We start from the raw sequence: 18,632 nt of genomic DNA on the forward strand, positions 1-18,632 counted from the left end.
GACATTCCAGGGTAGAATACTGACCTTAGAGACAGGAGCTGAACGCCAAGTAGAGTTGTGCCTGAAGACAGTACTCGAAGTCGTTTCTATGTAGTTTTAGATCATAGTACATCACCTGAGGCTTGGCTTGTGGGATGAGCACCAACCTGACACCCGTGTTTGGACAAAAGAGTTGTATTTTTAATTTGAGAGGATCTAATGCGGGTACATCATCAGGTGTTTGTCTCGGGACCCGCTCTTCATTATAACTCGGCAAACAATCATAGAAAAACATACCAAAGATAGTTATTAACTAAGGTTGGCCAAAGATGCTTTCGATGTCTGTCCAGTTAGAGTGGTGAATTTGGTCACTGGGACCTACAATCCAGTGGTCGTGGTCTGGGTACCGGGGTGGTCGTGTTACCGGGTGTAATGGTAATTAGGGAGGAAACCATTCGGGACTGGCGATTCTTGGTCGTCATAGCAAGGTGGTCGCATTACCGGGGTGGTCACCGACTGGGGTTCCACTGTACTTTGATATATATCTTCATACACCTTCCTTGTCTGTTTTACTTAAATGGTGATCTACACTGGTGATCGAATATGTGTCCAATGGTGAACTTGTATCCACTAGTGATCTCCATGGGGTATCTTATTGTGGTTCTAAGACTCCTTTGGTGCACTGCGGTGATCTCCAATGGGGAATCTCTCTGGTAATATCAATTGGGATACTCCTTCGGTGGTGATTGATCAAGATGGGGCGTGGGTACGGTACTGAGAGGCACGAAGGTGAAATTGGGAATGAGGTATGGGAGCTACATCGCAACAGACCTTTCAAAACTAAAAATAAAACAAAGACTTGTGTTCGATGTCAGAATATAACTGTATTTCTAAATGTCTAATTAGCATTTATGGAATAAAGACCTCTTGGATCTCATTTGACCCTTTTGCAGCCTTCTATCCATTTATGAATTCATCATACAATGACAGAGAAAAATCACTACTCAATATGGCCGAGATTATCTTTAATTCAATAGTAAATAGTACATGAAGTTTTGACTTTAGCTAGAAAATAATTCACCTTTATCATAAATACACCGTAACAAGTACAACACCAAAATGGGCTCTTTAAAAGTAAAGATGCCCAAACTGGGAGAAAGAGCCCAGACAGAATAGGCCTACAGTCGCAGATATATCAACAGTTCAATACATTACAGTGCTTCAGATGAAGACATAATTTACAAAGTTACCTTAATAATGACCCTTAAATATTTTAGAATTATTAGCGGACTCTTCAACATTACCGTTGGTTCAGGACTTCAGGGACTTGGCAGTCGATTACCGGGGTTATGATACCTAAATCAACAAATTTTTGAGTTGCAGTTCTAATGATCAGGAAATCGTAGAATTTGCGACTCCATCCATACAGCGTCAACTTTGGGAAGAGATAGATTATTTTCAAAGTAAAGCAGGTTGTTAAACACTTGCATTCCTTTTATCATTATGAACATGAGCAAGTTATTGAAAAAGTCAGAAAGAAATGACATAAATACAGATAGTTGCTTTAGCTGGAAGCGAATGACGTATCTTTGGACTGCCTTTCAATAGCATTATTTTAATTATTCTTCTCAAGTTATGTTGATTCACAGAAACAGTGCATTTTTAAAAAGAAAATGAACTGACCTTGATGGTTCAATGTAAGACCAGTGAAAGGCAAGCCATAGATATATACGGTCGTGTGGTTTAAATCAACGCAAATCAATTCTGTATTCTAATATTTCTCAACATAAATCCACATTGGTATGACAGCTGGCTAAACACATAAAATGAGGGTTTGCACGAGATGGTTTTTGCCTACCACCTGAATGCCTGAAGTCCTGATTACCAGTGGCTAATACTTTATGATACAATAGTTGCCTCTACCATTTAGATATCAAATCATGCACTAAAATCCGAAGTTGATGAGGAAAACATTGGATAATTTAGAAAACGTCGGGGTTGATCCATGTTTACAGTTTTATGCCAATCATGACAGGTTGGTGACAAGAAAATGTCCTACAGATTTCAAATTTGTAAATTTGTAGGTGCAAAAGCTGTTAAACCCGTCTTGGTAGCAAAGAGAAGGAGCACCAATAAACATAATGTAATTTGCGTCTGTCTTACCCTCAAAGGACCGTACAAGGTTATCCGGTTTGGAATCGGGGCGGATCCGATCGAATCCGAATGCATGTTTTGGGTGCACGTGTAAATGGCCCTTATGACATGTTTTCAATGTCAGAAAATAAGCGAAAAAGCAGCCTGAGAGAAAATGCTCTCCCTCACGAGACCGGATGACAAGAACATGTTATGTTAAGCTCGTCTCACACTGTTGTTTCATATTGTAGCCTTGACGTCAAAAAGTACCTATTACCTTACCTTAACGTATATCAGGATAAAAGGATCAATCCAAGTAGCCACTATTGGTCAAGGACATAACATGCAACTAGTTCGTCACATACGAAGAATTATGTACCGTAGCAAATGCAACCTTTGTCGTGTAAAAACAAGGAACTGCATTCATATATAGTTCTGACTTATTTTCTATACACACTTACAGAGGTTTTTGAGTTTTGAAAGAAACTTGATTGTTTTTTTCATGCAGGTAAAACCTTTAGACTGAGGTTGTTCTGAATCTCAACATTTTACCGAACAACCTCTACAATGTGCGTGATTGTGTAGGCAAAAAAGTATTTAGTGCTTTTTTAAAGCTTTTCTAAGAGTGTAGTTAAACAAACAGGGAACTATGCAGCACTGAGGCTGAACTCGACACTACACTAAAAATAACAACACTCACAGTTTTGGTTCTTTAGATATTGTGGATCAACCCCTGTGTACCATTATGCCTTTAAGCCCAGTAGATAATTTGCTCATTAGGACAATTAAGATGGAGTTTTAGAAAGAATATGTATCACCAGCAAGGGAAATAATAAATAAGAGTAGAATCACCTCCGATGTAAGCGAAGACTTAGTTTTTACAATTTCCTGACTATCTATCATCAAGTGCAATGAAACAATAAAAATATCCTTTACAGTGGAGTTTTCTTTAGGATCACACCTTACACCACGATCATTCATAAAATATGTAGCTGACAATAGATAGTTATCGCATTCTTCAAACATGTCAAAGTAACACCACTCATGGCAGCGTGACATTTACGTAATTACACCTGAAGCACATCCAGATGCAGTCATAATCGTTTGAACAAGGTTTTGTAACAACAGAATGACATATCATCCTGCGCAGTAATGACAGAGTGACGTATCATCCTGCGCAGTAATGACAGAGTGACGTATCATCCTGCGCAGTAATGACAGAGTGACGTATCATCTGGCACGAATGGTGGTCAGAGATGTTCCTTCTCGCGCCAGCAAAGTATGTTGCACAGCTGCCAAGAGTGTCCCGGAGTATAGTGTTGGTTAGCAACCCAGCTAAATATGAAGCGACCTTCAATTAATCCAGGTTGAAAGCTTCAGTCCACGTTGACTTCCCCCCCCCCCCCCAAACAACAACACACAAACAAACAAACTGAATTCTGGGGGACACTCTTGCTAATAAGGCTGCCATTGGGGTCGACAACTTGAAATCATTACCATGATACGTTCAACATCAGTATAACACATTGGCTCGAAAAGAAGATTAAAACCGATCTTTTGAAAAAATGAACCGGCCACTTTCAAAGTTAGAAAGATGATGATATTGCTGGGTATATCATACTCCGCTGAATGCTAGGTTGTTGTTTATCCTTGTGGGATCCCCGATTTCCTCTTTCCTATAAAACATGGCCGACTGCGCATGACGAAGAGCGATTGGACCAAATAGGTATTGTAGGATACTTCGAAGGAATATTAGCGGCAGCTAGGAGCACAACAGTGTCCAAATACTTTTAAATTAGGGGCAGATATTCAACCGAATCAAATCAAAATTAAAATGCGTTAAACAGAGACAAAAGTCAAAGGGGTGGAAGCATATTTAAATAAATGCGTATCGTACATGAATACCATGCAATTTCAATCAAAATGCAAAATCTCCAGTCTTGTCGCGAAACATACAGATAACAGAAATGCAATGTAGCATCCACTACAGCACCTTAAAGTTCCATCCACCATAAGCTGGAACAATCGCCGTGAGACGGATTTTAGAGAGTTACAATTTAAACAGAGTAACACTTCCCAACTTACGGTGGACTGCGATCTAGTGGTTTTAGGGTTCAGTGTTCATGCTGTGCTAACAGTGTTTGGTTGTCTTGAGTGCTAGAAAAGCACCGTCAAAATGTGTCATCCTGAACAGCGTTCACTAGCGTCAAGAAGTGTCACGTAAGGTTAGCCATCCAAGTGAGATGCAGTTGTTATAAATGTAATAAGCAGGCCATTTCGCACATATGTCCTTAAAGATTCATGGCAAGTGGGTGTAAGATAAGAGAGTTGTCTAAAGTCTAGAATCATGCGAGACCAGCCGGTGGCCATCTTGTATTCATCTTTTTTGAAATGATACGGCTTCCCAAGGTTGGAACAATTGTGATTTTAGACACCATGTCTTGAACCCCCTTACATCCAAAATGTCACAAAATGTGTCAAATGGCATGCTGATTTGTTTTTGACCACAACATTTCATTTTGATTAGTTTTAACCTCACTGGACACTGGTTATTGCTACTGAATGCTCTTTAGTATGACCAGTCAATATAGGTTGAGATACAATCAAGAGTTCGGTCATTTATCAAAGTTATAATACTCAATTACAGTACTCATCAACATCACTAATGTGAAATGGTTTAATGAAGATATGAACCATTACGGCCAGGTGACCAATATGTGTTAAGTCAGGTTTGACAGAGAGATGATTCCGCGTTCTAGTGTAAATTTAGTTCTGATGCACGGAGAGTACATGCACATTTTGGTCACTTGGAAAGCATTTATCTGGCTTACCTGTCTCCTGCACTTTAGTTTGCTGAAACTGAGCAAACGGGCTTATCCACTTGATTGAGAAAACAGTAGGCAATCTTAGGTTTTGGTGAAGCCACTGCTTGAATTAATCATTGTTACGAAGTATTATCCAAAGGTTACGTGCAACTGAACTTGTAAATGTTAAGCAATTTGTCACTGAATTAGTTGTTCAGCTAAGTAAACTAAGATCTAGGAATGTGCGTATGTATTTTAATGAGATGGCCCCCACGGTTACAGGGTTCGTCTCAGGAATGTTGATGGTCAGGAATGATGACGATAAGCTAGTATGCGTACGCAGAAATAAAAAATCTCCATAATCGAGAAACACTTATGCCATGGCCAAGAAGGGGACATAAGAGTAATGCCCGTAAGAAGCAATAGTTGGAGTGACTAAAACATGTTATGTCATCTTTTATGTCCCCCTATTGTTGTTTGTCAATAAAATTTGCCAGGTTGACAAAACATTGTTGCCGTATTGTTTTCAGTCGCTGTCATGATCGGGCCTAAGCCGTCTGCATCATGTGTAGTGTGTGTAATGTATACCAAAGGAAGTGGGTTTGAAAAATTTACCAGCCAAAGGGGTGGAGATATGAGATTATTTCGCTAATTGGAGACGGTCTATCAGAAACTCAGGGTACAAGGCTGCTCTAGAAATGTAATTGAGAGTTTTTACCCATGGGTTCTGCATGGCTATGCAATACTGTACACTCTAGTTGCAGGTGCACTACCTGACACGGCTTTTTTAGACTCAAATAGAAACATTCAGGGCAGCCAGTTTGCGGCAAAAATAGAGGCCTAGTGTTGTTGTCACCATACATTCAAGTATCAACAAAGATTTAGTCATTTGGAATCGATGTCTTTCAATTGACAATTGGTTTTCCCCGCTTGGAGTTGCTTTGTGGAGGGAAGCTTTTACATGAATTTAAATCAGGAGCAATTTTCTGAAAAGAATTGTTTTGTTTATCCTTGTTTGCTACTAACCCCATCAAGACTAGCCAATGTTATATTATATCAGGTTGAAATTGTCGTGGAAATCTGTAATTCAATCAACAAATCCCGGTTTACAGTCAATTTCAATACACATGATGTGACGTGACGTTGGTTAGATCATAACACGAAAGTGCCATTTTTGGAAGTGATGATGTCTAAAATTCAAGCCAGCAAAAAGTATACAAGGTTTCCATGCATCATATAAGTGACTAAAATCACAAACTTAAAAAAACACGAGATTAGGGAAAATACACAAATGCGTTTTTTTAAAGGTTTTTAGTGTTAATTTGGTGAATAGCATAATATATGCAGAATAGCATAGATATATATCCACAATTAACAAAACAAAACTAATTCTTAGACACGTTTGACATTTGTAAAAGCCTCTCTGAACTTAGAGAAATACAGTATGTTCATGCCTGAAATGAAGCAAATTATCAACTTCTGAAAATAAACCAAGTGCTGGAAAATAATACGAAATTAAACAGTGGAATAAAGTTTGACTGGTTAAATTCAAAATTAAATTAATTTTTAAAATTTACTTCAAAATCTCAGAAATATTTCTACATCTTTATGTTGATTAAGTATAAAAGAATTACATATGTACTCGCTCTGAGCATTTCACACCGATCTGCAGTTAACACCACTAAAGCCTCGCTCTAACGCACCTTCGGACGATTATGCAGTATATAAACAAATGAAATACTAGTAAGACAATCAGCAATATTGACTATGAATAGTGCGTCCATTACCCAGGTATTATAATCAGAGTGTTTTGCCATAATTGAACAAACAAACAAACAGTTGGATATAAAATTGTTGTTGTAGTTGGTGTTCAAGTTTTATGATGCACTCCTGCACGAAATGCCTAGACACTTCAAATAAAGGAAGAAAGTCATTTTAATATTGAGCATACCGACACGAACACACACCCACCCTTACGCACAAGTAAATTACAGTAGATTGACAAATAGCATACGCAGTAAGAAAACTCTCTGAAGGGCGTCCACAAAAATGCTTCTTCCCAAGTGAATTCTGATTATAATTCCCGGATAATACATTTTTCTTATAAACACTTCTACCGGTTACTCAAAGAGATAAATCGAGACGTTTTTCCCATTAATCACAAATGTACAAAGATAATAAATATTAATATCATTATGACTTGCAAACATTGCAGCATCTTCAGGCACTAGACAGTTCTACGCAGGCCTAGTGGTAACAATCATAAATAACTAATTTACGGTGTGGATGTGGTTTTTGTGGTTTTGTGCAAATTGATACTTAAATAATGTGAAATTTACATAATAAATTACATTCTGTACAATTTGGGTAAATTTACAAACCATGCCTAGGATATATACATCTATAATCCCAAACACAAACCTATTGCATAATCAAAATGACTTAATTAATGATTAAGAACACAATTAAAAAATCAGATGGTGCTTTTCATGGCTCGGGCTCAGAAAAAGGCCACAAGCGCTCATCACATATTCGGGCTTGTTGTCAATTCCTCAAATAAAAAGATAACTTACTCCTGTTGTCAAAATGTGGAATGCAAAATAAAAGACGCATTTTCAATCCTGTATTCAAACTGTGGAATGGACACCTGTTTGATAAATGCCGAAGTGTAAATAAAAATCACATGGTAAAACAACATGTGCAAACGAATAATATTGTTCCAATTTTACAATTCAGTTCCCCTCTAGTTGCCCGTATATACCATCCGAACATGGTTGACTGTAGCCATGGGCTGCTGACAGTGCGGATCCAGAGATAGGTGCACGAAAGCCTTGAAAACGACGCGAATATTGGAATAGATCTTAGAAACCAGCAGGGCTCCCCCTTGTTTTCATTGGCGCTGTTGCTTTCTCAAAACACCTGGACCTGCAACTGTCATGACTTCAAATGGACGTCGAAACAAACATGGTTCACACTGTATCCATGGTCCTGACTTCATAGCCCAATGAAGCCTCCGTGGTTTTTTCGCAGCAATGGTGCCCAGAAACTTTTATATGGACTGTGAAAATTCAAAATAAAGTGAATTTCTTTGTCGTAGTAACCCGGTATAAAGAATACTAGGATCAGTATAACCTAACATGAGAACCTTTGACGGTCATAAAAAGTGAATGCTAAAAATGAAAGGCAAGAATCACTATTGTCATTATTCCTTGTAGCCATTAGTTATAATCATATAAAACCTAGAACTCTAGGTAAAACAATGTAAAAACACATCTGAAGACACATGAAAATGAAGACATTATTACCTTAGTGACTTGAGAAATCACGAGGTTTAGCGGCATCAGTGCATACTTAGTTATTAGCGGTTATCAGCTATTAAAATCAGTGATATTCATAATTCAGTAGTACACATATTTTTTCCTCCTAATACAACACACGATTGGAATGAAAACACTTATGCTGAACTTTTGGCTTACTGTGCCCACAATTGAAGAAGAAGACATGTTCATTACGTTCATTACAGCTGAGTTACCTACCTATCCCAGGGACAGACACCACGAAACATTCATAGAACGATTGAGATTAACTGACAGGAAACAACTTTCATATCAGTAGCGGACGAACACACGTACAAAACGACTTGATTACCTTAGTTAGTGGTACCCAGGCAGTACACCCATCGCAATAGTAGTATATCGAATAATAAGGCTCCAATAAAAATTTAGAAAAATATACAAAACAGGCGCCATTTTAACGAACACTTATAATTTGTACAATAAAGAACACCATTTAATCAGTCGTTGCCAATGTCTTCAAGAAGAACTTGGGAAGTTCATATTCCGCAAAAATATAATTGTCCGGTGCTGTGTAACGATCCGCTTCTTATGCTGCTGAAAGTGTATGTCCGGACACAGTTACTGACACGAACATCCAAAACAATACAGGCTCCAGTCTATAAATAAAATGTAAACATTTTGCCGGCATATCCTTTTGACAAGACATTGTCTTACTGTTCACCAAGTTGTTCCATCCAATTCGGCGACTTGAAGTATTCTGGGAGAACGTCGTCGAGTCGGGCGATTATTTTGTAGATGGCTTTCTTCCACGATTGTTCGGTGTCTTTGCCGGTAGCGATGGACTTGAAAAATTCTCTGAGCGAGGCTTCGATGACGCCGCGGAAAGATGTGGGTACCTGGAAGACACAAAAGAGACCAAACATCAGTCAATGTCAAGGTCATATTGAAATGGTATTGGATTGAGGCAAAAACTAATGAGGGATCCACCGGATTAGGCCAGGGTTGACCAATCAAGATTAAAACCAAGAAGGTCACCATCACTCAAGGCCACTGCCATGTCAGGCTTGACCAGTCGAGGTCAAAACCAAAGAAGGTCACAATCACTCAAGGTCATTGTGATGTCGAGGTCATTTGATGGCGGTCAAATCTGAAAGAAAATCGTTGCTCAGTCTTTGGCCTGAATTTGAAATACAGTTAATCCGGTAAAGTAGTTTTTGAAGATACCAATACCACGCATGGTATCAACTAGAGAATCATGTTTCAGAACAACCTTTTTGCTCTTTTGTAACCTAAACGATTAGATAGCAAACTTGAGGCTTTCATTCAAGTTAAATTTACCTAATTGGAACCACTAACGTGCAGCTGAGCTAAACTCATCTGGTGCCATGTTTCTCATGTTTTTCTCCAGAAAATAAAGACTCATTAATCTCTATACAGCCTCTTCTAAGCAGTTTATTCTCTCTCTTCATAGCTCCACAGGGCCGTGCACATCTCTTAACAGCCAGAAATTAAAAGTGGTATTACTTGAACCAGAAGTGCGCGCATCAACAGCAGTTTTTGCATCTTGCGTATTCCTCGTGTTGAACGAGTAGTAACTGTTTGTTCTGAGATGAGCACAGTCTCTAGGGTTTAGCTGCCTCCATCTCGCACATCCCAAAGACTCCATCGCGCCTTATCTCTCCACTTCATCAGTCAACGTCGTCATTAAACATTTACAACTCAGCATGAAATATTAGACTCAAATCATGCTTAAAACCTGTTTGGTTTCTCTTGAGGTGTTTGAGCCTCATTAAAACAATGGCTCGGGCGAGTTTCTCCTCTCAGGGTAAACACTAATGGCTCTTAATCTGTCTAATGGAAGGAGAAGCTAATCGCAGGAGAAAGGCGGTCGCATATTACAAGGAAATAGAAAGAAATGAAGCTTGGGGTTGGGTTTCAGCCAACACTTAATCTCTGCCACAACTTAATCTGTCTTTGCAAACTGGCCAGATGGGGATTGCTAATCATGTCCTTGTTGGTCGCCTCATCTACCAATTGTTCAGGAAGGAGAGCTAAGATAACCGTGGAGCCAATAACTGTGATGCCAGGAATAGGGTTGACCACTACCAGGCTCCTGGTACAAGGAATTGAGTTGACCAATTCCAGACCTCTGCTTCAAGTAATTGGGTTGACCCATACCTGGCTCCTGGTTCAAGGAATTGGGTCGAACCATTCAAGCATACAGTTGAACAATACAGAATGAGGTAGCGGTATAAATAAAGCAGTCCCCTAAATTCGTAGACTTGGCATCGGCGCCATTGGTTGCAGGTACGGGCTCGTGGGTGAAATAACACCACATATCCCAGTCGTCCCTCCAGAATCCCTATCATCAGAAATCTTGCTCTACCCTTGTTATGGGTCTGGTCTGAATTCAGATAGACCAAAGAAAGCAACTGAGAGAATGCTAAGAGATTTTGATGGCAGCAGACAGATTTTAGGCATATCTGACTTGCTAACTTCTTATTTTCACATGACAAATGCAAGGCTACGACCACTAACTTATGTGCCGCCATATCTCTCCAACCGTCTCCAGAGATAATGTGAAAGAACGATGCGCACAGTCTATCAACACAGCGGACTGGTGATTAATTTCCTTAGCTCGGCCCCTGGAGAGTAAATAGATTACAAGAGACGTTTACTTGTTCCTTATTCATGTCATTAGCAAGCAATACGGCTGATTACCCGATGTTCTCATCATTAAAGGTAATTACCGTGTTTATCTCCACATTGAGATATAACGGCGGACAGTCAGAAAACCATGAAGAACCAGTTATTTCCCAAATTATCTGGAAATTGCCTTCCAATTGTAATCTTGATGGTCACACCTTGTTTGAGTATACATCCGTTGCCAGCATGTTTAATAGAACCGGCCTGTCATCTACTAAGATGATGAAGTATAAATGTGACTCTGGAGAGTCATCTCGGCTATTCGTAGCGATAAAGACGCACCAATAACGCAGATTATCATCCGTAGCGAAACCAACGCCGTATAGTTTATGTTGATAACTTACACTAGCAATTTGTCTTAGACGCCTTCCTAAACTGATAATGAAAGATTTATGAGTTTGGAAACTGTTTGGTAAATTGTTGCGAGTGTATTAGGATGGGGAAGATGGCACATTACTGTTGTGGGAGAGGATAATTAGGTTATGCATTCTGGCAGTCTTTACATCATCTTTGAGATGATTTTCACACGGAACCATATCGAAATATTTCGATGAAGGTTACAAGCGTTCATACGAAATGACAGCAACGATGTTTATTCAATGATTGAGGGTCTCCTTTAGAAGCAGAAAATAGAATATTTAGCAGGAATTACCCGCGAGCAATATTACTTAGCGCCGTGTTGACGTCACAATAGCCACAGCCTCACATGATGAAAGAGGTTATTCACTTCAATATTCTTTCCAATCTTTAATAAACGGATCTATATTGTTTCATTGCCGATCCTTCCTCCTGCAGCCTGAGGCGATGTTCTAAGCCACGGACATGAGAAGCTGCCTCGGGGCCTCTTTCTCGATAGACTTACTTGGACTTAGTATTATTATTCCGATATATCTAAGTTAGTTATTCGAAAAGACAAATTTAAGTTGAAAGGGATTTTGTAAAGTTTAAAAAGGTATTCTTCAAATTGGACTCTTAAGTCTTTAAAATATAACTTTGATAGATTATTTTTTGTGATGAATTATTTTCAATGCAAACTTTGAAAAACGGATATTGGATTTTAAAGGAACATAAAACTATTTCAGTTGACAACAACATCTATCTCCAACGCCAAACAAGCATTCTTCAGCAAATCAATATAGATTTAGCTCCAATATAGATTATCAAGAATAAAACCCATTCTGATTTTTTCAGCTGGGAAACTGCCATTGAATGGCATATCTAACTGCCTTTTTTGATACTTTAAAAGTTTTATCTTAAAACTGAAATTATACTTGAAATGAAATTCCTTCGCTGCGAATATCATTACATATGCCGGCATGTATTTGAAATGCTGCAATACGGAATTAAACTGATTACTCTGAGAAACCAGGCAAGGTGTTTAATGGGGTAATGCCTGGTTTTCTGCTCATACCATAAGTCAACTTGGATAAATAATACATGTACATCCAATGGCAACCTTCAGCCATTTGATCAAGTTATGAAACATCAGTTCTTTTCAATATTCACCAAAACTTGATTATGTGATCCTGAGTCAAAGATTACCTTTATCCCAGAGGAGAAACAAAGTTTAAATGGCCAGATATTCAACTTAATTGGCTAGTTGGTTAATTTAATTGGTTTCATAATTAGATTGCATTGATGAGATTGTTTCACCGACCTGGAAACTGTCTTCGATTAATCTTGTTTTTACGAAGTTTGGATTCTGAAAAAGGTAACCCTGGGATTTGAATATTATTAGGATGCAAGTTTAATATCTGATTGATGAACTTGGATTCTTTATCAAGGTACCTTTACTGATGAGAACAGACCAGGTCAAGAGAAATAAAATCACATTTTCGCATCCTGCAGTCTGCCTTGTAGCATTTTCCTGAGCAGTTTGGCTGCTTAATTTCCACAACATAAAGTTGTGATTATTGGACTGAGTTTTGCACTCAGGATGTGTAAAACATTCGCTACAGATGGGTTTGAGAAAGAATGCTGGGCATTAAAAGGAAAGTTACTTCCAAACATTGAATATTGCCAAAGGGTAAAGATGCTTGCGTCAGACAGTGCCTCTTTGTTTGATTTTCTAAAGAAACCGTCTTCCACTTTTCAAGCATATGTAACAAAGGATATTCAGAACGTGAAAAAATATCACTTTTAGCTTTTCTTTCATAAGTAAGAGTTGTATCAGATTATGTTTTTCACCTTTTGTATTGACGTTCAACAAAAATACAATATTCAAATATGTTTGTCTTCATGGTGCTTTGTATTGATTGTTTTATTACAAGTAGATGTCGTAAGCTGGTAGGTTGTAGCTCGTAGGCTGGCTCCGGGCTATTGCTAGAGTTTCACTCTGTTGGAAGCAAATAAGAAATTGCCGAGAACCGAGAACTGACTCAGTAAACACGATATATATGTCTAGATTTTTCGATGAATATATTGAGAATTACGAAAATGTTCTCCACTGCCGCCACTGAAGATGCACTCACAATGTGTGTCGTTCAATATATAACTGCTGTTTCAGTTGCAATTATGTCGACATATGCTATAGATAATGGCACAAGTTTCCTCTGCACTTATAAAACCACATACATGTGACAGTGATGAATAAAAAACTGAATACATTCAACAATTTAAACAGTCATAGAAACAAGTCTTGCATATTTAGTATTATGACCACTAACTTTGCAAACAGCTGTAATTGGGGCATACACTGCTTATATGTTATCCAAGCAAAGAGGGTCAAAGTTGACTGTATTCTTGGAGTTTGGATAATGGGCCTGCCCTACTACATGATGATTGCCCATATGAACTTATAAAGCAAGCTATCCTAAGTGTTTATTAATTCCTCCATGGAACATTACTAATAATAAGCTGAAATTACCGCAGGGCTGGAGTTATTTTCTTATCAAGTTATTATGGCAGTTTCCTGTAATCATCCCAACTTCTATTAGACATAATTTGAGTCATTAGTTGATTTTCCGTTGCGAGCTCCTCGTAGGAAAGAACAAACAATGCTTGATGATGAGCATAGCTGATTTATCGTTTTTGTTTTTAAGACAACTGAGTCGTTACAAGTCGCTATTAACCTGTTTTCGTGTTTGATGATGGTGTATTTATTTGGTGATTATGTCAAGTGCATTCTCGCTGTCTGATGAGTATCATTCCTTTGCTCATCGGAGTGCTCAGACTTGACCTGTTGAAATGGCGCAGGATTGGCTACGGTTGTGATGAATTCATCCCACATATCTTCCCAACGAAAGTGCACACCCACCATATCCTTCTAGAGTCATCAGTGCATCCTAAAGTTGAAATCTAGGTTATCAATTCCTTTGATGGAAATGAGATGCCAAGTTCATCATCTTGACATTTTGGATAGACATATCAAAATATCTCAAGTCGAGAGTTCATTCTTCAGTCGATTGCACTCTGATGATGACCGATTCTTTTTTTCAAGCAAAGAAATTAGTTCCAACTAACTATCAACTTATTCTTATTTCCGAACGGCAACCATTATGGATTCTTTCTCTCAAAACAAAAACGACAAAATGATTATACAACAAAATGTTCCTACCTCAATCTGGTTGTTTCTATTATAGTGTAGGTTTAACACCCGGTAAAGTTCGGAGTCAGTAGTAACCACGAGGTCCTCTGGGGATTTCACACCTTCGGCCATAGCCTGGCGGGCATATTTTTCCATCTGGATGTAGTAAAACTCCCTGTAAAGGTAAATGGTTGAGACACATAAACATCAAAGAAATTAAAATTTGACATATGAAAATTTTTAAGAGAAAACATGGAGTATTCACAGGTCCAGTATTATGCAGTGTTTTCTGCATGATCCCTATGTAAATACTGTCCGCACCACATCCACGTGGACATTGGGCAAATGGGTAACAGAACTCAAATAACGCATCAATTTCATGTGAATACAGGAAGAGTGGTAAGGGCCTTTTCTTCAGATACACAGACACAATAAGTTTCATCCTAATTGTTGTGGTTCTGCAAAAGCATTGGGCCTTTGAAAACTGTATCAACGGCAATATTTTCCTGAAAAAAACACAAAAATGTTAATATTGCTAAAATGTCACATATGTTGGGTTCTTTTTCAGAAAGGTCAAGTCCAAGTGCTAACATGACTAATACAATCATTCTCCTAATAAGGAATCAAATGGAGACCAATTACATGGCAGAAGTGCAAAAGCTATCGAAGACAGTCAAATCAAAAACAAATGTCTACAATAAGAACAAATCTGTTGCAGACCCATTCATTAACGTTCTTATTGTTCCAACCCTGCCAGCATCAATCTCAACCCATCTCCACCGCGCTGCAGTGAGCTCTGTCCATATGTTGGACATTTGGCCATGCCCCTTCAAAGAGAGGTAGAGCTAATTTGCCTTTTGTTGTCGGGAATTATAGGTTTCAAGATCAGCCACTCAACAATGCCCTCCCACTCTATTGTTCTCCGAAGAAAGACGGGTTTTTTGCGCTGCGTGAACAGACGTGAACTCCTTGAAAGCGTTTTTCCTTGCGTGAGTGTTAGTGTCCATTTCCTTCATGGAATAAAAGCACTTAGGAGAAATTTAAAAAATTTACATTAAAATGAAATTAGAAGAACGTTTCTTTCATAGAATGTCTTCAGGTAATACTGGAAAACGTGCATGTCTCAGTACGGTTAGCGATCACCTGCTTCCAGCGCTGATGGAATTTCTAAGATTGGCCAATTCATGTGTGAGAACGACCTTACCAACCAGACATCGAAGGAAATGCAAAAGCAATCACGTCACATTGAGAGTAATATCAAATCAATTTGGACGTTTCTCAGCATAAAAATACAAGGAGAAAGAAGCCAATAAGACTTAATTCATAATAACGAGACAATTTTGCACTAATTCGTCCAGGAAATAGCACAGTTGTTCTCGATAGAAATTTTGATATTCTCGGCTCAATTCTCATAAAAGATGATCCATCTGCTGCAATGTCTTCAATCAAGGCCCTGGATTCAATCAGCCTGCGCTTTGTGTCCTGGCAACCTACAAAATGGAAATGTCAGCCACTCGTTTAGATGATCAACGCGAGGATATCGAAATATCTGATATTAGAATGGCGTCTATTCAGGTCGTGTCTCCAAGACTAATCTTAGAAGAAGACACACTGCATCACCCAATAAAAGCCAATACTGATTCAATAAAATACTCGGACCTAATCCTCAGAAAACCAAATCCAACCTCAGAATTATCAGCGACTGAGTCGAACATTGACACAAAGTGAGATTCAAGCAAGCCTGTCATTTTGTTCTAAACTCTTCACTTCACTTCATTTCTTCACTGCTTTAACAACGCAGCAGAATCAACTGATCTATAAAATTATACACCAACACTGACATTTGGATATGATCTTAATTGGAAGACGGGGACGGCTGACTTAAATTGTCCAGAGATTATTGGCTAATTAAGATACATCGAAGATGGTCATTAATGTCTTAAGCGATGACGGATGGCCCTGTATAACAGATCAGCAATCTTTCATTATAATTTCATTGGTTTATGGTATTAGCTGGTTTGGCCATGTTGACCTCTAGACATATGTTACAGAGAGACAAATATGGGACAGCGGGACAGCTGTGTCTCAACCTCAAGGACAAATGGGGCTGATTCTTAGTTCGTGTACAAAACGAGGGCCACTTAGGCACATGCGGTATAGAGATTGAACAAGCTGCAATTTAAACTCACCTCCAGGTGATAGTTTGCATGATGATATTCTTGAGATTGCATTTCCAACTTCATAGCTTTGTTATCAGTTTGTAAAACAAAATGGCACTAAGCTTGCCCATGATTTGTGGCCTGGTGCAAGATGTTGCAATTTGTAAGCTTTGTGCGGACAATTAGCCAATTCCATCTTTTGGTTTAAAGGTTTGTCACAGCTTGTCACTATCGCAAATACATTTAAGGAAAGCGACACATTTTCTATAGAAATAACACAAGTTGTTGCTAAACGTCTATAATTAATGGGCCTGTGTTTGGTTGAAAGGATTCCAAGTGTTGTTTAATATATCTTGCCGAGATCAATATCGTTCTTAGAAATGTTGATATCGATAATGTCTACCATGTGACACTCTCCGCTGAATAATGGCGCGACACCATTATCTTCGCGTACCTACCAGATGTTGGGAAAAAGACCCATATTGACTGGAATACTCTGAATTTATATATATACATATGTAACTGAAAATTTCACTTTTCATTTGAATAGGCCTACATATTAGAAAGACTGAATGTACTCGATGCCTGAATTACTACTAAGTGGATAATTTCTGAAATAAACCCTGATAACTTAACAATTCCACAACATTATTATAAAATCAAACCAAAAAAAGAATGATCGAATCACAAAACAAAATATGATCAAAAGCTGACACTATGCCAGCCATACCCATTATTCCCAATATGGTATCACATGACCGCTTACTTCAGAAGTGATTGGTCAAAAGAACATCACAGAACATGGCGGGAAGGATGGATGAACAAAGACTCTTACCGGGGAGGGAGAAAAACCAGAGATAAAACGCGGAGAATTATTCCAATAACTATTAAATCCAACAGAAACGAGTAACAATTCGTTTCAATTTCTACGATTGTTGATTGCAATCGCTTGGAGCTAAAACAGTGGCATAGTTAGCGTGGGTTGGCTATCTCCTTTTGATGTTCTCAATTTTACTGGAGCTGTTGTGGGAAGAGTTGCCTTTGTTAAAAAAGCACTCACCTTGGCTATTTCTCATATGTGTTGGTTGAAGTGGAATATGTAGTAGAAATGGCAGACTGAGTATATTCTTATTCGGTGTGTTTTTTGTTGGTGATATTTGACGTTTCGAGGTGGGTGCACTCCAAATAGTTTTACGGCGTATTTGGAGTCAATACACTAGTATTTCAATTGGGTGTTTGTATACGAGAAATATTCTTGATGGGGATACTGAAGATTTAAAACACCCAATAACAATGGGGGAAGATAGCTTCTGGGTTTGAGGTCAGTGACTGTTAGATGAAGTATCACATTATTCCAGAACGTGTACTCCAACAGACCCAGTGGTATAACACACATTGTCAAATTCAAACATTGAATAATATAAAAGAAAATACATCAGCACTCAGCATCTTGTTCAGTCATGCTCAGATCTCATTAAAGAAAATGAACCAAATGTCTTATTGGAGAAAGTGCAATCAAATAGACTCAGTGGCATATCTTTATTACGAGATGAATATTGTCCTGCGCCATTCTTTGTCTTATGGTTCAGTCGTCTAATCATTGCTGTGGCACAATAACACTTTTTCTATCAATATTTCTTAACAATCGCCCTCCGACACCCGCCACATCAGGACATTTCCTCGCAGTGTGATTGCCCCTCCCAATAGAACCACTTAACGAGCTCAGCATGCCTACTCCTACTTCTTCCCAACCAATAAACTCCAGTGAATAGATAGATTACTTGCCAGGAGAGCTTGAGAGACCTGAGTATTGATTGGGGATGTGCAACATCGCCAACAGATCTCTACTCCTTCTTCAAGAGAAATGCGAGAAGGTTGGTGTTTTCAATTCAAACTACACGTATACTAAGTGTAGATTTAATGTGTTGAACAATACTATGAGAAGGAGTCCAATATTGATACAATTTGGGTTACCTTGCCCATTAATTTTAACCAGTTGATTCAGAAATAAGCGTTTCAGCTGCCATAT

General features: G+C 38.5%; 1 protein-coding gene across 1 annotated transcript in view; it reads right to left on the bottom strand.

The window, feature by feature from the left end:
* Window positions 1-844: 844 nt before the first annotated feature.
* The window catches only part of LOC135485225 (prospero homeobox protein 1-like), a 60,905-nt gene continuing 43,117 nt past the window's right edge, over window positions 845-18,632 (bottom strand). Inside the window, exons 4-5 of the mRNA XM_064767053.1 lie at window positions 14,475-14,619; window positions 845-9,108 (exon numbers count right to left, since the gene is read on the bottom strand). Of these exons, the coding sequence (XP_064623123.1) occupies window positions 8,923-9,108; window positions 14,475-14,619 (331 nt within the window). The 3' untranslated portion in view covers window positions 845-8,922. The remainder of the gene's footprint in view (window positions 9,109-14,474; window positions 14,620-18,632) is intronic.

Source organism: Lineus longissimus, chromosome 3 (assembly GCF_910592395.1).
Source record: "Lineus longissimus chromosome 3, tnLinLong1.2, whole genome shotgun sequence".
Classification (NCBI taxonomy): domain Eukaryota; kingdom Metazoa; phylum Nemertea; class Pilidiophora; order Heteronemertea; family Lineidae; genus Lineus; species Lineus longissimus.